The following is a 22,141-nucleotide window of genomic DNA, read 5'->3' on the forward strand; positions in this document are numbered from 1 at the left end:
CGTTAAGCGTTTTAAAGATGTTTTTTCCCCGATTAAAGTTGTAGAGGGTAAATGTACTTATAGTGGTGGTAGTACCAATAGTGGTGGTATTGCATTAAAAAACGTCTCATACGACAAATTAACAGTAGTTAAGTTATTTATGTTAGTGTGATATGTTCTCTTCTATATTCTTCTCATTTACAAAGGGATTAAAAGTTAAATGGGGCCATTCTGTTACTTTAGTCAATAGTTTCATCAATCGAATTTATACATTTTTTACGATCAAACTACGCAAGAAACCAATCTTATGACTGTAATCATTGCTATTCATACGAAAACAGCTTCGAATCTAAGTTTCATTGATATTATACACTGTTTTGGAGGTATCTTTGTTAACCACCACTATAGGAACACAATACGACGATTATAGGAACCATACCACCATTATAGATACAATGAATCAGTCACAAAAATATGTATTTTTTCGTAAATTTTATGTGTTTCATGGTAAAAATGGTCGTGATTGCGAAGATAAACCAATTGTCATGTGTTAAAATATTCAGAAATTGTCCTTCCTGACACTTTAAATCCATTAAAACACATCTGTACCACAATAAATTGCATTACCACAATTGGTACATTTACCCAAATTCATGTTAATAAAACGTTAGCTTGCAACGTTCCATAAGGATTTTCCATTTTCCATTTTGTATGCTCTCTGAGTTTTCTGTTGTTTCAAACACTGGTAATCAATAAACATTTATTAATCGCACATTATGATTGGGAGCCGATGCTATTTACCCTTAGCAATTTGTACGGCAAACTTTCACGTGGTGCTAAATTGCATTGCTTATTTTGACGCCAGTGGTAATGATGAGGTTGTGTTTATGGTTCATCCTTTGCGTGGCGTGCGAAATAGACAGCACAAGAAGTGTGAATAGCGCTGGGCGTCGAGGTAATGTGTTTATGGCTCTGATGGGATGGTAGCAGCGGCGGCAAACGTGTTACCTAACGGTGGGAGCTTCATTTTCACGGGCTGCAACTATAAATCATTCCATTTTTTTATCCCCTCTACGGCAAACCTATGCCCATCGCAGGCGTGGGAAGCTTTGCAAAAAAAAAGATAGGAATACAGGAAAACAAGACATGATGAAAACATGCGGGCTGCTTTGGTAGCCGCCCGTAACAGAAGTTCATAATTGTGGTAAACCCAGCCGTAAGACGGTAAGGCTGGTAGTAGTAATAGAGCCAAATGGTCGAAACCCTCCTTGAAAACTGATCGTTCACCGAAGAAGCAGTGTAAGTCGTAGTCCTAGAAGTGGATGTCCAAAATGATTTGGGCTGCTTTGAAATGCTATCGTTTGCTGTTTGCTAACAGCTACAAGAAAATCAGCGATGTGAAATGTTGATTTATGGTTTCATTCTGTTTTGCTGCATCTTTCCACGCTACTATCTTGCACCCAACCACATTGTACGAAAGAATCTTTCGTTTGTTTGTTTTTTTTTTATTGTGTTACATAAAAAGTATTCGTTTGAATAAACCCACGCAACATAGCGAAACAGAAGTGATTAAAGACGAACGCTTATTGAACTACCGTGGTGTCGATTGATGATGCGCTCGATCCGATTTGATAAATGTATTTAATTTATCTTTTCAGTCTGTGAACTCACACGAATGAATGCAATTAGCAGCTGCAGCAGCGTGTTTCGAGCGGGGCTAAAATAGTATCACTGTTCTAGTACCTGGAAAGCAAGTACTAACAGATTAAAAAAAAAGCTCCTCCGATCATCATGATGTGCGGTTTCGAAGTAGTTTGCGCTTCCGCTAATAGTTTCATTCTTTCGTACGTTGCATTAATAGGGTTTCGATATTACACGTTCTCAAGTACCTAGTGAAATGTACTTCAATACTTATGAATAAATATGAATATGAGTTCAAATAATAGTGAACTGTATTTAATTTATTTTCCTACTTCCAGGTTTACTCATGTGCTTTCTGAGAGGTTTAAGTTGTTTCTCAAATATTATTTATTTGATTCTACACTTCGTTGCCTTAGAAACAGACATCATATTGTGAGATTTCTGCTTCATTGAATTCTGTGAATTAAATCCTTATGTTACATCAGCTGAATGCAAACTCGTTTTTATCACATTGGAAAAATATTTGCAATTACCCTTGATCAGAACCAAAAAATATTAGTCATATTATAACGTTGTAGAGGAAAAATAATAGAAACGATATGATACTAAATTTTTTAATAATAATGCTGGAGTGTCTGAGACCGTTAACAGCCTCTCGCTTTCGTCTGGAATTCCATTATTGCGGCCTTAAGGTGCACGTCTCCACGCCACGCTTCTGTCCTTGTATGTTCATTCTGTTGGTGTTTAAAGCTCGTAAAACCTTTAACACACAGTTCATCTGTAAATTATACTTAACACCATTGTGTGTAGTACATAAGACATTTGGATCTCTGTATTGGGTCACGCATTTATTTACATCAGATTTACTGTTTACATTGACTGTGAGATTGACTGTTTGACAAGTTTACATAAATGGTCTAATATTACTTAAAGATTAGAGTGGAATATTTTGATGATCAAGCCAGATGAATAAACGTTAATTTATCTAAACCTAACCTCAAAAGCTCCAGATAAAAAAATAATTCAGTGCAATTGTTTTCCTACCCGAGGGTGTGTACATAATGAAAGAAATGGAAATGGTTTAAACTGCCGCTTCCCGGGCACGTGTAAATAAGTTTTCAACGAGCTATGGACTAGCATTTGATATATTTAGGCGTCTCCAAGTCCTTTAACCGTTCGTTTGTTGAAATCTTGGTGCAAGTAGAATCAGATTACATTTTAAAATAGGAACTTGTATTGGATTTCCGTCGCGCACCAAACAGAGTCTGCCAACAGATGTATTTTTATGAGAACTGACAAGCGTCTGACTGACTGGTAGTGTTTAAACAACTTTTTTGTCATCGGAAGAGCTATCACGCAGTCAGCTATTTCGGAAATATAATTGATATACGATATTTGATGTAAAAATGGTCCGATTTGCTAGTGGTATTCGTCATTAAAATTGAGTTGAGTTATATTACATTATATTAAATTTGTAATTAATACTTTAACCATTAAACCACCAACCTTCATACCCTGGTTTTTGGTAGATAGCTATAGACGTCCCGGTTCAGATTGCGTTTGCTTATACTTTAATCCAACCACAGCTTTATGAAGCATTCATAAGTGGATGTAAATCCTTTGGCTGATGATTATATTACCTGAATTTGCTTACAGTGGTTCCTAAAATTGGTTTCATCTCCGTTGTTCGTTGTGATAAACAACCTCGCAGCCCTTTTTAATGCATATTTTATCTTCCTCCAAACGCTCCATTCGTTAGACCTTCATTCTTTAGACCCAAAATTGTCGATTGAGATCGTTGGAGAAAGCACTTGTATTTCATTTGTTGGAGGCTTTTGCACTTCTTTGATGTATAGTACGATTTTCTTGATACTGTTTGCTAGGCCGTTCTTACGAGGAATAAAAAGTACGGTTTTTATCGTATCTGATGAAAGAATTGAATTCTCCTGAAGCAATTGTGATTTATTATGATTCTGTATCAGTAAATATTATCAATCTTAGACCATGCGATCCATCGTAAACCAAAAGATATCCTACAGCAGTTCTACCTAATTTGTTTTGCGTGTACCATTATTCTTGGATGATCTGTTAACCGTACATTCAGTGTCTTGGCTTGGTTGAGTTTTTTTTTTTTGTAATTCGTTTGCTGTAGGCAATAAAGTTACATCACTTTCGATACGCTACAAGACGTCCTTGAGGATATTGGATAGCGGTTTGTTAATTAAGATGCCAGCGCATCTGCTGACAGATGTCACCGAAACCGCATTTCCCTCTCGAGCTCAGCGGCCGACGATTTCTATTAATTACGGACCGCTTTCAGGCAGTTTGGTCGCGAAACAACACAACCCAAACGTCCTGAAGGAATAAACTTCTTTGCCCGTACATAACGTGCACAAGCACAATTCCATGCGGTACGTTATGGATGTGATGCGATACGCTCCCGGTGCCAGAGCTAACCATTTGTGTGACATGATTTCACATTTGTCGCAAGGTCTCACCACTAACAATGCCGTGTTGGCCGTGTCCTGGAGAAGGTCCGATTTCGATCCTTATCTAACGAGCCTAATCTGTGGCACAACTTGCCAACCGAGCCGGTTCCCTCGTGTCCCTTCGGCTGTCCCAAATAGCACCGTCATTCTTGGAATAATTTTCCCACGAGAGCACTTCGGTGAAGCGGAAAATCATTGGTCGATATGTGCGGTCTGCCTGCCAGCTGACCCTGTGGTATGCCCAATATATATATTTGCCTAATGAGAAAGACCCTTCGCATCCCGACCGCTTCGTGTCTCTGTTGGTTTGTATGTGCGTGTGTTTGTGTACGTACGTACGTTCCTGCACGATGAAAGGTACATTGGGAAACACGTCCGAACCGCCCCCAAAAGAGCAAATGGGCGCTTTGTGACAGGTGAAAGTCGATACGAGGTTATGCGTGTGGTAATATGTTGGTGACCGCAAACACTACCCACCAGCGTACCATCATCAAAAGTGGTTTGTGGACCTTTTTTGACTTTTTTGCTGTTGTTTGTGGATAGTCATTGACTGTATTGCGGGCAACAGAAACACTACTGGAATTAGGAATTTTGCTCTGTTTGCAAATACTTTGGTGCTGCAGTGGTACGTGCAGTTTCTGGCTAACCGGGCTGTTGGTGTAGCTCATTCAAAAGCATTGGCAAATCATTAATTTCTCTACAGTAAGCTCTATTTATGCCCATCGGTAATCGAAACTCTACGCTGCGCTGGGATAAAACTGGATGGTCGGAGAAAGCTGCGGTTGTTTTAACCGGCCATTAGCGAACATCACGGTCGCTTGCATTTCAGTAAAATAAATGGTAAATGGTGAATCGATTCAACCGGTGGTATGATGATCATGGGGAATGGGGTGGTGAAAATGCAAAAATGTGTCACTAATGAGGTTGGATATACGTTATGGACGAGCGCGGAGCTTTTGTGAGTAGTAGAGATGTAGAAAGAAAGAGAGAACGAGAGTGAGTGTTTTGCTGATGTGTAATTTTACTTCTATTTATTAAGTAAAGGTGTTACATGGTAGAGTTGGGTGTTTTCACTTCAAAACAAAAACGAGCATCACATACTAAAGATCTGTTTCATGACGTATTTACTTTTTATTCGTTATAATGATGTATCGTGACTAAAGGACTTCATATTCGTTACTGCAGGAGCGATTTGCTATCGTTGATGTCTTTTCTTCGTTTAAGATATAAAATGTATCTTTTTTATGGAGCATTTTCCTTGTTTGATAATCCTGAACCGCCAACATAAGATGCTGTGGATATTTGTTGAAAACGATTACTGCAGTGCTTGCGTGGTTAAAATAGTCATCATGTAAGGCATTATTACGTGTGAGATTAATGACTAATAACTTACATGTTGAAGTATTTTATAACAGTTTACCTGATTCGAGACGAATGCTAAACATGAAATTATTAAATTTTCTAAAAATCTAATTATTTATTGCATTAAAAACATACAAACTGCATGTCTCCTCTACGGTCCAGGAAATATATCCTTTTTATTTCACGATTCTCTCTTGAACTTACCTTTAATGATTCATCTGCTTATTTCATTTGCTTCGAGTGAATGCGAATAAAACGTTCCTTTTAGTATGGTTATCGTTGGGATTAGCGTCAGAAATCTCTTTTCCTATAAGTATGTTTCTGTTGCACGGATGGAGTTAGTAGAGAGGTTCTACATCCGTTTCAAAACGTGTATCGAAACGTTTGTTCCTACTACTTGATCTGTGATTTCTCTTATTTGTTGTGCTATCAAATATTGTTCCACGAATCTCTACAAACAGGCCGTATCTATTTTAGCTTTTTTGCTGCTCTGGCCCGTGATATTGCTCCTCAATGCCTCGCTATTGATCCTCTTTGTTTTCTTCAAATTGGATGCTATTTCCCTTTAACTATGTGAGCTTCTAATCATTCCACATAGTAGAAAAGATCTCAGCGCGATTAATCATGTACTAGGTTATGTACTAGACTTTATTATTAATTATATAACAATTGTATGTTCTATTAAAAGCCTCAGCTCATCATCAAATAGATTTAACAGATCTCGCCTCGGATGCTCTTCACTGCCATTTTCTCCTAATCTCCTCTTTTCCTATTCGTTTTTTATTATTCCAGTGTCCATTTCTTATACTTGTACCGCTTCCGTGGAGCTTAATTAGTTTTCGAGTAGAAGTTGTGTTATAAAATCTGAAAAAGATCTAAATAAGAAAATAAAAATGAGATGACCAATCATGATTACAAAAAAGAACTCAGAAAAAAAACTAATACACCGAACTAGCTCTTTCCAACATCAATCATTTTAAAAATTGACACAGTCCTTTATAGCTAGTGATGGAGACGCCTAGTTTTTTTACTATAATGCTCACGTAAAAAAAATGCCATAACTGCTAAAGTGGTGCAAAGTACAATCGAACGTAGGTTATAAATGTATAAATTCTATGATTTCTTTATCGACGATGTTTCAAATTTTTATCATATAGATTCGAAGACATTTGGGCAAAACACTGAATAGGTTAATATAGAATGAGACCCTGGCTGTGCTTTTGTTCTCCGTTTCTATTCAATCATCGCCTGCGGGGAGGGAGAATAAATCAATTATAATGGCACATCATCTTTTTTGTAAATCAACAGTTTGCAGAATGGGCCAAGATTGTTTTCTTTTGTTAACTTTTTGCAATTATGTTACTATGGGTTTCTGGATTTTATAAAAATCGTGGGACTGACAAAGGGCTAGGAATCATATGTTTTTTTTTGACAGTCGCATAATTGTTAACTCGCTAGACTTTACAGCATTACAAACAGCCGTCAGTAGTTCAAGCCCCCCAATGGACTATGCCTCCTTACTCAGCGCTGACTATTCTGAGATAGGTAATCAATTAGTCACTGAAAGCCAAGCCATATACTGGTAAAGACAGGATTTGACCAACAACGGTTGTTGTGCCGATGAAGAAGAAGAAAGAAAAGCATACTTTCGGATAAGTTATTCCACTGTACCACTCTATCAGTTTGCATATTATGTAAATTATAACCAATAATAGTTTGAATTTCATGTATAACAATCCTTAAGTACGGTGGTCGGCGAAGTCTACGCCGCGAGCCAAATGCGGTGCGCCGTTAAATTTGGCCTTTGCCCTGAAAAGTTGGCCGACCGCTGATGTAGCACAATATTTTATAGAAGTGTTGGTGCGTAAATAAGCGTTACAAATCTTACTTTCGTTTTATTTGCTTGAAAATAACATAGTAGTTCAAGAATTTCAGAGCCATAACTGTTTTACAAGAAGTCAGCAATACCTCATCAACTAAAAGAATGCAATCTGGTGTAAGGTTCGATGTTTAGTTGAAGTTATGTGACTTGATTTCTTTCAGTTTCTTATCTTTTACCTCTCTATAGTTTGTACCATGCATCATTTTTCCGCTGAACCCACAGTATTAATGCATACGCCCAAGGTTTAAGTTGCATAACGAAACAAAGTAAAACCAATGCCCGGATTAAGGATGGTAACTTACATTGTAGGGAATTGTAGCTCTACCTAAACATGCAAGAAAAAATATAAAAAGCTACAATCTCTCTACAGAACCGATACAAGTGAAATTTATTTCCTGTGCATTGCAACATCGACAGACCATATTTTGTATCGGAAGTGCTGGTAAAGAAATCCAATTTAAAAATATGCTAACCGAATGTGTTTTTCCTTCTCTCTTCCCTTGCTTCTCATTTATTGCAGATCGAAATTTCGTGCTCGCGTGAACGATGAAGCCAAAAACGAAAGCGCACCATTGCTAGCTAGTTCCCATTCGCATATTTCATCCGCTGACATAGTGCCAGTCACCAGCCTGAGCTCGGAACAAGCAAAGACACCACTCAGCATAAGACAATTCATTTCCGCGTGCTGCGCGTGTGTGTGTCGGTTGAGAAAGAGGGCAGATACCATTCCCCGTTCTGCTTGCGCTTTATAAGACGGCGTACTGCGTGTCATTGCAGCTGGGAGCTTTCCGTCTTTTGCTTGCTCCTTGCACTGCACGCTGCAACTCGCACCTTCTGCGGCAACATTTCGCCTCCACCAGTAAACGCTAGCGGTAGAGCAGTACTGTTCCACACGGCACACAGGGTTAAATGAAAATGTCAGACTTTGAGCGAATAAGGCTAGTGATTCTAGGTGGAGCCGGCGTCGGCAAAAGCTGCATCATAAAACGGTTCCTATTCAAAACGTACTCCGACAAGTACCGGCCAACGGTGGAGGATCTGTACAACCGGGAGTACGATCTCGGCTCAGTTACGCTTAAGGTAAGTGGGAGGGTAGGCAGGCACTAAGGGATAACGATTTACACAGTGTCTCGCCCGTCAACATGTGTTCTATCAAACGTTTAAAATTGGAACTTCTTGCTGGCTGCCATTGCACACAGGTCGACATCCTTGATACGTCCGGCGAGATGCAGTTTCCGGCCATGAGGCGGCTCTCGATTGCGACGGCCCATGCGTTCCTGCTCGTGTATGCGACCACGTCCGAGGCCAGCCTGGGCTGCGTGAAGCAGTGCTTCGAGGAGATACGCGAGCAGCGGGCCGACTTCCAGGACATTCCCATGGTAATCGTGGGCAACAAGTACGACCTGACCGCGTCACACCGTGAGGTTCGCATCGAGGACGTCTCCGAGTGGGTTTTCTGCGAGCTACCGAAGCTAAAGTAAGTAACACAGATTTGGGAGCGCTCGAGGGCTGGGTGTTTGAGTGTGGGGCATGGGGGGAAGAGGGCTGTTTTGTTCGGAAAACAATTTCTGCGGAAAATTTCATGCAGCCGTGCATATCGCTCTGTCACATGAGCGTATAATTGCCATCATGTTGGTTGCTGCGGCATGCTCCTAGTATTCATAAACGTGTGCTAAGTAAGACAAGAAGTAAAACATTCACTCGACTAGAACTTTATGAAGATGCAAAAAGCACTGGTGTCGGAAGTTTAGAAGCCCTTCAAACGAAGAGTGAATATTTCAAAGCAGCCCAACAGACGTGAGGAAAGTTTCGTCGACATGATGAAACCTCTATTCATTCCGTACAGAGAAGACGTTTTGATCACGAATTTGAATCACGATCATGAAAGTGTCGATGCAACTGGGGATAGTTTGTATAATTACAAGATTATGTGGTTGAATCTGTGGCTGAAACAACGGTTTAAATAGTAATAAAATATTGCTACTAAAAATTACACACACAAAAAAAAACACAAAAGCAGACCGTGCCGGACCGCACATGTCATGTGGAAAAATACCATAGTCATCACGAACCCTACCTTAGCTGCAACCAACACGCACATCCATTAATTAATGTTGATTGTTCGAGGCCAAAATAATGGTCACCATTGTAACGTATGCTGCCAGCCGAAACACACTTTCGATTAATTTTTGTTGTTGCCCTTTTGGCGGAGCTCTTTTCCTCTTTATTTTACAACAACGAGATTGAATTTTCCCAGGGTGCTGCAATTTTTCTCACAGCAGGTATATCAAATTGAAATCAATTTGTCCTCACACAACAAACATGCCGCCACGCCACCTGCCCGTGGATGCAATAACTCCACTTATTAGCGACAGCAGCAGCAACAGCCGGATAAAACACCAAAAAGTAGCATTGTTTGTCAGAATATTGCACTCGACCCATTCAGCGTGCCCATAGCCTTTCACACGCCCATCCCGGGCGACGGACAATTTGCTGACATTTTCAGGCGTTTTCATTTGACGCTGGTGGGATCATTCATTTAAGCTTTGGGAGTGGTGGTGATGGTGGCAGTGTGTGGAGCGATGGAAATTCAATTCAAAGCCAATATTGACCATCGCACACCGCAGGACGCGGGACGGTTTCGGTTTGGCATGGCATCGATGAAAAGAGTTGCTGCGTTGCATAATTCCATTCCGGGCTGTGAGTATTTGGCACTGCTGAAAGTGTTTGAATAAGGCGGTGTTTGTCGGTGCAAGCGATTGGCAGAAATTATTCAGTTCTGAGCTCGGGCGTTTGTTGAAATGTTCCGCTCCACCTTGCTCCGCCCCGGTTGGATGGGGACCACCGATCGCTCTTTCTGTGATAAATGAACTAGTTCTAATGGGGTGTTTGCACGTTAGTGTGGGCGCCAAAGGCAATCGTACCAAGAGGTGGCGAAGCACATGTTCGCTTTCCCATCAGCCTTTAAGCGCTAGCGCACTGACAAACCGGCAGCGCCCAAATGCATAATCCGGCACCTGTCCTATAATCGGGCCAGAATATCGAAATTAATTGCACGATAGGTTGTATCGGTGTTGTACCTGAATTGCAATCGTCTATTCCACGTGCATCTGAGTGTGTATGCATGTGTGTGTGTGTGTGTGTGTGTGTGTGTGTGTGTGTGTGTGTGTGTGTGTGTGTGTGTGTGTGTGTGTGTGGTGTGTGTGTGTGTGTGTGTGTGTGTGTGTGTGTGTGTGTGTGTGTGTGTGTGTTTTCATGTTTTGGATAATGAGTTTCCTGATAATTGAAAAAGTTTCATGAAATTGTTTGTATTTGTAATTGTTGAGTGTATGAAGAAGAAAGAACTTAGTTTATATTCATTCCATGCACAACAGTACAACCTGACCATGTGCACAGACGCTCAGAACCGGTTTGACGTTTATTAAAATTAATCATCGACCTGTAAAGTTAATTGAAACCCGCGCGCACATATGAGGTTATTATTTATCTGAATAAATCCACAAGTTAGTGTTGTTATTAGTTCAACGTGGCACGGTTGGACAGTGCATCGAATTTATTCGGTGGAATAATTATTTTTGCGAACAGAGTTACAGTATTGATTTTATTTTCTTAGCCATTCAAATAACACTGCAAGCCGAGATTATATGAACCTGTTCAAATGAAAATAACAATTCCTATTCATTGTTTGAAATGAATGTTTCCAACCATTTATGAAACATTGACCAACCACACAACATCATTGAGGAAGCTTAAAAGCTTTAATTTTGATAGTTTTTGTTTGTAATTTGATCCAATCTCTTCCTCTTCTTTTTACAAACATGATGCGTAATAAACCTATTCCAACACCTTTTTCCCATGACCACATGAGCATGAACATCTTGGAAAAATTGGGTACTGAAAAAATCTTGAAACAGTAGTACTGATAAATTGTTGTCCAAACAGCAGTAAAAAATAGCATGAATAAATAAGAAGCTGATGTGAAAAACTTTAAATCTGATGAAGATGGAGATTTTTCTCATCGAAGAATCATCGCCGCCAACGCGAAACAACTGTTCATTTTTAGCCAATGAAGAATCCACCACAAGATGTTCTACTTTGGAAGGTTTTAAAGTTCTTCACAATGCACGCCTTTCTAGCACGAGTATCAAATGACAATGATGGAAAATTAAATGAAATAGTTGTCAAGTCACGTTCGCTAAGCACTTTGCGTTAGGCAGCAGCGTGATAGTAAGACGACAGTAGATTTGATTTCGCCAACTTCGTCGATGTTCCGTACAGTCATCCGGGTGTCGGCAACGCTCGTTTCACTTGTAAATTGTTCACAAGCTATCGTGGTTTGAGTGATGGATCATGCATACAGCATCGGATATCCTCTCTATTCACGGAAGCGCCACACGATTGACACGGCTGACATTGTACACATCTTGCTCGAACGATGGCGCACAGTGGCGGGCCGTAGTTCGCAAAGGTCACGAATCGAAAACTGATTCCTGAACATGACGAATGCTACACGCTCTCCTGGTTCATGGATCATTTATTACGCCGATAGTGCTGAACGCGACAGGGCTGTGCAAAGATGCGCCCAATAATCGTCAGCATAAGCACGGTTTCGTAATCCCGATCCATTTTCGGGATGGTCCAATGCGTAGACGCTACTTTGATATCATGGCACAAAACAAAAGACCTCCCATTCCCACTCTGCATGTAGGTGAAGGATTGTGAATCGTTTGATGCGCGGAAAGATATATCGTGACTTTTTTCCGGCTTCACTTGTTTGAAGTTGGTGGCACAATCTTGCCGCTGCCGCTGGATAACAAAGCGACGGAATGGCATCGAGATTTTCGACAGATGGCTCGTACCCTCGGGACTACCCATGGACTACGACCCGGCACGAGGCCACCCGTGGATAAAAATTCGGCACTCGCGGTATGCGTGTATGTTGAATAAATATATCTTCAACCGAAATCGCACCCTTCGCATGCTGCCCGCGCTCTGTTTGTTAGGCCAAGGCAAAGCAACCACTTGTCATGTTTTGTGGCACGGTCGGCTGTCAAGTGGTCGGCGCCACAGAGCACGTACTGAGTAGGCTTACCAAAACGAGGGCTGTGAAAATTGACAGAACAGTGGTAACGTGACTAAAGCCAATTGTGTGGGATAAATCTTAATTCAATCTTTGCGCCTCGCGCAGTCTTTAACAACCGCTGATGGTGATTTCGTGAAAAGAGATCGTGTAGCGGCTACAGATTTTTACAGTGCGGGATTCGTTTGTGCTTTTGGTTCTACTTCATAAACTTTTTTAAGTCTTCACTCGCACTTCTCCTCCTAAAAAACGGTCTTACATAAAACATTGCACACAAATTGACTCGTTCACAGCTATTCACTACGGCCATACATTTATTTAACTCGTAACAAATGGTACAGGCAACGTAAGTAATACTCATACTCATACTTTAATGGTTCGTAAATACATTGGAATTCAAAAAGGCTTTTTCCACGCAAGGCATCAAAACTGGCTTGAACAACAGAAGCAACCACCAGGGACAAAGCAGCGAAATAGTACATACACACATATTGGAGGAAAACCAAGCGCCAATTATGGCATTTTCTGCAAACATAAAGAGCTTTTATTCTACATTATGCCATTATGATGCAACTGGTGGAGGTTAAAACGAAGCTTAAAAAAGAAGACTTCTATGGAAGAGAAGTTGTTCATTTTGCAATCATCCACACACAGTTAAACTGATAATAATGTTTGAAAAGCAAATAGAGAACAAAAAAAGAAAATGCAGAACAAAACTGCTGGCAAAGGGTAATTGGACCGAAACGAAACGAATTATACAACCACAACAATGAATGAACCTTTATTGCCTGTACAGACTGTACAGACAAACCCGAGCCCGGGATAATGTATTCCACAATGTCTCGCTCGATAAGTTTTCTGCGGAATGGAACGGTCTCTTTGGCTTTAGCACATTCCACATAGCTCTACGATGTTTTACGATCGTGAACGCAAGATTAAATTTTCGTCATATGAGGGGATTATAACTGTTGAATATATTCGCTAGGATAGGGGAAATATATTAAAATTATGTGTGTAATAACGGTAATCTAATAGCGTATAAACCGCTTAAATAAGGTATAAGGTCGGTGTTGCTACGTGTGTAGCAATCGAGTAATTGAGTTGCAAACAGTAAAGATAATTTTACAAACTGTCTATTTATTTGATCAGTTTTTTAAATTGGTGCTGACTTTCCGCGTTCTAATTTGCAACTAATTTGTGGTTTGCGATGGCGCCCTGTTCTCCATCAGCTGTGCGAACTTGACCCGCTTCCTAATTAGTCCTATTCTTGGAGATCTAGTTGTCGCACAAGTTAATCCTGTCGTCCCTTTCTGTGTATCCAGTACGCCATCTGTCGGGTAAAGTGGGAGTTAGGTCGATCTGTTCTTGACAGATCGATGTTTACAAATATTACTTTCTGTCTACATCCACGCGGTCTATATCGTCCCAACAGTCGGTTAAAGTAATGAGCCGATTTGGTAAATGGGCCATCAATACACACGTTTGGCTAAAAAATATGCATTAAAATAATGCAATAGCAGCTAAAACACATCAAAAATTTTAAAAAAAGTCGTTTGACGGTGCGTGCTATGATCCAACATCTCCCACCCTTATTAACTGGTTCTTCTGGAATGAATTGAAGTGATCACCGTTATATTACTAGCTGTGTTGAGCTGTAGGGCGTTTTTCAGTATGTACTAGTTAATTTGGCCCGGTTACAGGGTTATGCAAGACAATTTCTGGGGTATATAATAACTTGAATGCAACGGATTTCTTAAAGTACAACGCAAATTCCATGAGGTTTTTAATTCCAAGTGATGCATTAAGAAGCGATGCATTAATCCCGAATCCATGTTGAATCTGAAATTTTATACAACTTATTCTGGTGCTGGAACTGATTCCATTCCCGTATAGGTATTATAATTAGTCATTAACCTGATTGTGGAACTGATCCTAACCCCTTACTGTTTCTTTTTACTGATCCTGATCCATTCCGGTCGGGAAGTTGATCCCATTTCCATACTGGATCTGAAATATATCTTGATATTGGTGTAGTACCATAAGTGGTGGTATGGCTCTAAAATGCGCATCATACGATAATTTAAGAGCAATTAAGTTGTTTATGTCATTGTTTGATGTTCTCTGTTTTTTTAAAGGCTATAAAAGTTAATTTGGGCCATTCCATTACAGTGATAGAAATACCCCATATTTTGTGTCAAAGTGTCAACATTCTCCCAAATTCCTTATCCTTTTTCCATAGTGTTATTATAGATACACAAAGTAGGCATGTTACTATTGATAGTGGTCATAGTTATATAATTAGTAAAAACAGGTTATTTGAGATTTTTTCCGTGGTATTGTTAACATTTCGTATTGTTTTCACAAAAATAAGCTACAGAAATCCAACTGAGTGAAAAATCGACTTCGAATCAAGCATACTCTTACCGGCTTTTAAAGACTACAGTTATAAAGCTTTTTAGTCTATATTTGCATCATTAATTACACTTTGTCTACGGTCAAATCTACGGTCAAATTATGTAAGAAATCAATATAATGGATGTGATTCTTACTATTCATATGAAAACAGCTTCTAACAAAGTTCCATGTATATTATACACAGTTTTTAGGTATCTTTGTTTACCAACAATATAGTCACATAATACGACGACTATAGGAACCATTCAACCATTATAAGTACAACAAAGTCGTAATATTATTTTTTTCGTAAATTTGTTGTGCTTGATGGTAAAAATGCTTTTGATAGCGAAGATAAAATATATTTCAATTGCTTTGTGTTAAAATATTCATAAATTTACTTTCCTGACACTTTGATTCTATTAAAGCACATCTGTACCGCTACATTAATACATTTACCCTACCGGTACTGAAATTGTATATATATATACCTTTATAACGGCGTCAAAAACCGTACCGGCTATGGAATTGATCCCGAAGCCACACCAGAACTTACACTGAACCCATAATGGTCCTGGGACTGATTCGGACTCCATGCAGATCCTGCAACATATACCTTTCAGTACTGGAACTGAACCCCCTACTGATCCATGAAATGATTAAAATTCCATGTCAGTCATGGAACAGATCCTTATTCCGAGCCCTGATTCTGCTCTCTTTTACCGCAGGACTCCACACAGCATAACACGGAGCGCAACATAACAACTGACAGTTGCCAAACGCTTCCGAAAACGCTTCTTTGCTGGTATCATGTTTTGAATATCCTTAGTAGGCCGCTCATTTCTCGTTGAACAGCTACCAGCCTACTGCGATGACCGACAGTTAATGAAACGCTTTACCTCCTTTCCCAAGCGTTTTGTGAAGCGTTTGGCAGCTGTCAGTTGTTATGTTGCGCTCCGTGTTATGCTGTGTGGAGTCCTGCGGTTATATTTCGGGTCCTAAATAGTTTCTGAATCTGACTTACTAATGGAACCATCCAATCCAGTTTTCCTATTAATATTTCTTGTTGAATTAAGGGATCTCGCGGTACTATCGTCAACTCGGACATCTTAACATGCCCATCCAATGGTGCTAAGCAAGGATTGACTATCCGACTAAGTGGTACTAATTATAGAAAGCCTGTATAGGCCGGCATGGCCCGTTACTCCTAAAATAAGGTTATTTGTTTCAGTTACTTTTTCGTATGAATGTTTCCGCAACGTTTTCATACATCCAGATCCAGTTCTTTGGACCACTTATTGCAAATCTTTACTTACACGTCGTAGAAGACATTATTTGACTATGCTTAAAAATTAGGCCCATGTATAGAAAAATCTCGAAAGACCACGGAAAAACGTTCAATTATTAAATTCTGACTGTAATTTGTATCATTCTTCTCCAAACCTTTCAAAACACTTAAAATTAAGTCGGCGTTGCGTTTTCTATAGACGATGTGGTTGCCTTTGTATGGATGTAACCTAAGCAAAAAGCATCCAAGCTACCACTGGAAAGTAACGCTGATCAGCCTTTACTAGAATTTTATAATAGAGATGATTTTAGACCTTCATATACATCGAGAGATAGTAAGTATCGCATTATTAAACCATTTTGCAACAGCTAACAATGTGAATGCTTGGCTCGCTCAGCAACATAGTCTTTCGGAGAAAAGCTATTCAACAGAGTAGGGGCCGGTCTGGTGGTACAGTCGTCAACTCGAGCGACTTAACAACATGCCCGTCATGGGTTCAAGCCCCGAATAGACCGCGCCCTCATACGTAGGACTGACTATCTTGCTATGGTAACAATAAATCACTGAAAGCCAAGCCCACTTTACTAGTGGGTACAGGCAGGCCTTGACCGAAACGGTTGTTGTGCCAAAAGAAGAAGAAGATTGAGCTGTAGATTGACTGTAATGCCGTTGATGGAATGTTGTAGGAATCCATTTTCTTGGGTGTTGAGTGATGTGATTCACAATGTAGACGCCTCTGGAATGCAATTTTCCTTGTTCACTTGATGATGATTGTTGTGTTAATTTCTCCTTATTTGTTATCTCCTCCTGCTGGGCGTTTTTTTTCTGGAAACATTCACAGTAGCCTTCTGTGTGACCAATACGATGGCATTTTCTACATTGGTGTGACGAGTATTGCCAATCTCCAACAAAGTGCATTTGACAGCAGACTTACGCAGACATACTTGAAACGATCAGTCTAGGTTCACTTGCGCCGCGTAATTTATAATGTCATCTGCCTCGGTTTTGAAGAACTGAAGACTCTGCAATCCGCAAATTTTCATTAATGTCTTCACGGTTTTCTTGAATGTTAGCTATTTCAGAAGTTTGGGGAGGATGTAATTGGTTGTGTGCTTGTGCATCCAACTTCCTCAGCAACAGCCGAACCTTACCGACATCCTTCGCATCCGATTCGAAAAAATCTTCGTATCGTCGAAACCATTTTAGAAATTTTCCTCCATTTTCTGGATTGAAGATAATTTCGATCAAGTTCATGGCTACGAGTTGTTCCGTATTATTGGTTCCCGATTATGTGTTCTGGTCTTTTTGAGGCATGCTTGCTTCTATATTTACATATCCCCGTCGCCAATTGTTGTGTATTGAAATGCCAGACTACGATGCGTTCTATTTGAGAGTTTTATTCAGATTGATTGTTTTATTTGTATTCTATACTTTTATAGTCCAGGATGCAACAATGTGAACAATGATCAACTAATAGTTATGATATGATAATGTTCTTGTTATAAAATTTGCTATGATCCAACAGGTAGCAACAGAAAATCTGGCAATCTATGATCTATGATGAAACAGGCAATTCATGTTCGGTAATTGCGTACGTGTGAATAGGCTCAAGCTTTGTCTCTCATTTTTAACTACTGTTAGAATTTAAGATAGAGGGAAGATAGAGATTTAAGGAAGCGGTCTCATGGAAGCATGTCTCTCGACTTAACATCAACTGTAACATCTCGACTGTCTGTCCTGAGTAATTTATAAGTCGTTGTGAGCCAAGCCCATTAGAGGTAAAGATAAGCCATGACCTACTACTTATTTGGCGCAACGTCCATTGTTGAAGAATAATTTCTTCCGTTAAATACATTTTCTCATATCTTAAACGCTTAAAAATCAAAGATTTGTTCGTGTATATTTTCTAATTCTAAATTATCAACGCGAATAAACAAATTTATATAAACATATTTTAATAACAAGTGAGATTACTCCTTGCGTTAACCAGGGCGTAGCTGGTACGTAGCTAAATCATAAAAGGTCCCAAAAATTTCAGAAATCGCTTGTCCTAAAATAATACGCAACAATTTTATTCGGAAAAGTGAACATAATCCCTTGTGTTGTATGTTCGTATTGTTTCCCAACGTGCATTAAAAAAAATTACCTATGAAGTACGAATTCAAAAGGCAATATAGTAGCAGTCATACATGAGCCATATCTCAGCAGTCTCAAAACTGACGACATTGATGTAAATCGGAAATGATCCCGAACACTGCCTTTTTGGAAATGTTTATTTTTTCGATACGAGAAAAATTTTGAAAATGGTTTCGACGATACGAAGATTTTTTATGTCAACACGTGCAACGGATTATTTTAAAGTAGAACCATATACTCTTATTTAAGCTGTGTACGTAGAAAGCAAAAGTATATGATGCACAGTGAAAACGCAAAGTCGCACAAGTGATCTCGAATCTCGACAGCGCCGCTGTAAAACCGTACTTTTGTTAAGCACACCACGGTACGACGTGTATGAAACGATTGTAGTTTTGCTTCAAGTATTGTTGTGGGGATAACAATAACCAGCGCTGTGCTGTGTTTACCATCAGTGAAAACTACTTCCAACTGATAATGAGAGCAACGGTGATGATGGCGTGTTTGGGGCGAACACCAATCACTCCCCCAAACTACCAGCTCTCCTTGGCTGACTATTGTACCAGCGTGTAATGTGCAAAATTTCAATCAATACTACATGCCACAATCCTTCCTGCTTCCCTTGGTTGGTCATCATGCTGCCGGCGCAAACTTTCGCCAACCAACGATGTGCTACGCTTGGTAGAGAAACTTGTCCTGCCAACTGCTGATGCTGGCAGGTTCATCAATGTCCTTCCAGTGCAGACGATGCGCCACGCAACACGACACACACACACACTCACACACGTCCAGACACGGTTAGATAGAGATAAAAAGTGCAACGAGAGTACGAAAAGCAAAACATAATCGGTTGCTTAACAGGTTTCAATTGTTTCTTCGTCTGCGTTCCCGGATAATGGTGCGTTCGTGGGGTAGCGAGAGAAAAGGGGAGGAAGGGAAGGTTGGGTTTCCGGAACTGGAGCGGAAAGCTCAGTGTAATGGTCTAATCGCATCCGTTTTGGGGTGGGAAGGAGTTTTGCACATTTTTGCACGGTTCTGATGCTACTGCGTTGCGGTGCCCAGAGCCTGTTCGTTTTCTTGTTGAAACATGTAGAATATGCGCCGGCAGGATGCAACAACGAGCGTGACAGTGCCGGAGAGCCGAGCAACGAGAAAGAGAGAGAGAGAGAGAGAGAGAGAGAGAGAGAGAGAGAGAGAGAGAGAGAGAGAGAGAAATCACCACCACTCTGCTGATTTGATGCACCGTAACACGGAAGGGTGCTTCACAGCCGAGGTCTGTCAAACAGAGCAAAAAAAAAAACAGAATCTGAAAACACCTGAAGAGAAAGTAACCAATTCACGAACGGTGGAACTAATCTAATTTTAATTGCACACACTCAGGCGCCCGGCCGGGGTTAGCAAGCGTGATGGTGAAGCCGTTCTGGTTGCGGAAAATTGAAATCTACTTTCATCCGGTAAGCACCGAATGACATGGCTAGATCGCATTTGTTCCGTTTGCAGTGGTCTCGTTGGTCGTGATGGAAGGTCATAGTCAGTAGCCAGAGATATGAAAAAAAACTCTAATGGTAGTTCTGTGTGGTTTTTGTTTTTCTGGTACACGCAGTGTTGCGAGCATCAAGTTTGAGCGCGTTGAAAAACCATAATAACCAAGGGTAATTTGCTTTCTACACTCCCGCCAAGATATGACACTTTGTTGCGGAACGCTCTGTTTTGTAGTCTGTTTTTTGCCGAATATTCACACGATCTGGCAAACAGATATCTAAACTTTTGTGCCGGTTTAAACTAGTGAGGTTGAATATTCCATCTGCATGTCGGCAAGCGTGTAATTGCGAACCGTAGTTCCATGTGCCGTACCCAAACTGCCGTCGAGGGCAACAAATATTCATAACGCAACCCACAAAACTCGAAAATGGAAAACAGCTCCCAGTTTTTTTTTTGTGTTTGGGAGCTAAATGCGTGGCAGAAGCGTTAGCATGAACTCCGCACCACCACTCAAATCGAGTATAATGCTAGCAGGGCGGTCGTCACTCTTCTTGGGGTCGAGCTGGGTCTGCGAGCCAAGCGAAGTCTTCACCAGCTTGGCAGCTGGCATGTAAAAATGCGATATGTTATTTTGCATGCGCCTTCGAAACGGTTCGAAACGGTTGGCAGGGATGAAGATTGACGTAGAGAAAATCTGAACATTGTCTAGCTCTATTGAAATAAAAAGGAAAAGAAAAAAACATTGCAAACATGTGAAGAGCAACCGTCGAGGATGATAGCACGGTTGGGGAGTAGATATGGTAAAATGAAATGCGCGTGTGCTATTGCTTTCTCCTCCACTGAAGTACGGTGCATTAATTACAATTTTTCGCCCAAGCTAATATTCTCTAAATATTAAACTGATTTTTCGAACTGCTCACACACACACACCCATAGACTCGAATTGAAGGGTTCGCTCGAACGGTTGTGAAGCAGCTTGGATTTGGTTATGCTAAACAAACAACGCCTACAAAGTAGAGTACGGCAAACCTGAACCAGGCAGTATCAATTTAAATTGATTATTTTAATCAGCATTTTAAAACACGTTGCGTAAAGCGGCGATGAGTTGCGTAATCGTTTCGCAGAAAGCTGGAGAGCTTTCACCCTGCCCACACACACAAACATACACACAGACACACAAACCTGCATAAAACCAATACCAAAACTCTCATCCTCGTCAGAGTCGGTGTCCCTTCGAGAGGAGTTAAACTAGCAAATTTCTCCATATTGCTCTATTTCACCAATTCCCTTTACAACGCCAGCCCCGGGGGGACCACTTCGAGCGATGGTTTTGTATTCTCCCCAATCTGGGTCGCTCGCAGAAAGCCGCGCTGAAGGGCAGGTGAAAATTGGACGGTCACCGTCGTCTCGCACTCCTCTCCATTCCTTCTTGGCCGTGTCTTTCACACGTCCAAGGTGTGCACAATGAACGCCACAGCTTAATGACGGGACGAGCACAGGAAAAGGTCAACCGTTTGATTGTGTGATTGAGGTTGCCTGGTTGGCTGTGTGCTAGTCAGTGCTGGTGCCCTTGCCACCATACGGCTAATTGAATATGGAGCGGAAGGGCACTTGAGGCAACAGAGCGGGTTCATAGGATATAGCGAACCGAAGGAACCATCTTATCATGGTCGAATGTGATTGGCTATCACATGGGCAAGGAGGCAAAGTGGAACTGGGAAAGTCATTTGTTCGATGGTGTGAGATGGGTAAGAACGATAAGCCACATTCCAGCAAATGCATCGATTTATTTCCTGCATGAGAGATCATCACCGTTTCTTGTGTGGTGCTTTAGCTTGGAACAGATTTATGTTTCTTTCCATCAACTTCTCCCTCTCAGGTGGGTAAAGCAAATAAAGCCGATCATTTCAAAGCCGATGAACATATTGCAGGTTCAAACTGCTCGCCACTAACATTTAAAAACACATAGATGACGTTAGCAGCGCAACCCTTTCTTTGATCTATTTTTAATTCTTTTATTTTATTCCACTTTTTGCTTCACAACCATAAGGATGATGGTGGTAGAAAAAAAAGGCAAGCTGTGTTTAGTGCACTTCGGTGGAGAGCTGTTTCATGTCCCTTCCCGCCTACAAGTGCATCTGTTCGTGACAACTTCCGTAGAAGGTTTAACGAAAGTGGTCCTGCAGAGAATGGTAGAGAAAAGAAAAATCTAATTAATTGGGAATTTGTGTACCAGTTAGAGAACGGTCAATTTGGCCATTTTTTACCTTTGTTTAAAGAAATATTAAAAAAAAAAACAGCGTCACCAATTCCGGCAAACAGTTTGGATAGAAAACGTTATTCCAACCAATTTGCAAAGATTCTGCGTTCGTTCAGTAAAGGTCATTCTAAATAAATAATGTTTTAAATAA

General features: G+C 40.5%; 1 protein-coding gene across 9 annotated transcripts in view; it reads left to right on the plus strand.

The window, feature by feature from the left end:
- Positions 1-22,141, plus strand: part of LOC121594525 (GTP-binding protein Di-Ras1) — a 173,785-nt gene that overhangs the window by 140,789 nt on the left and 10,855 nt on the right. For all 9 annotated transcript variants that reach the window (XM_041917875.1, XM_041917872.1, XM_041917866.1 and 6 more), the window contains 2 exons: positions 7,874-8,433; positions 8,553-8,830. In XM_041917875.1, the coding sequence (XP_041773809.1) occupies positions 8,263-8,433; positions 8,553-8,830 (449 nt within the window). In that variant the 5' untranslated portion in view covers positions 7,874-8,262. The remainder of the gene's footprint in view (positions 1-7,873; positions 8,434-8,552; positions 8,831-22,141) is intronic.

The sequence above is a fragment of the Anopheles merus genome, chromosome 2L (genome assembly GCF_017562075.2).
Source record: "Anopheles merus strain MAF chromosome 2L, AmerM5.1, whole genome shotgun sequence".
NCBI lineage: Eukaryota > Metazoa > Arthropoda > Insecta > Diptera > Culicidae > Anopheles > Anopheles merus.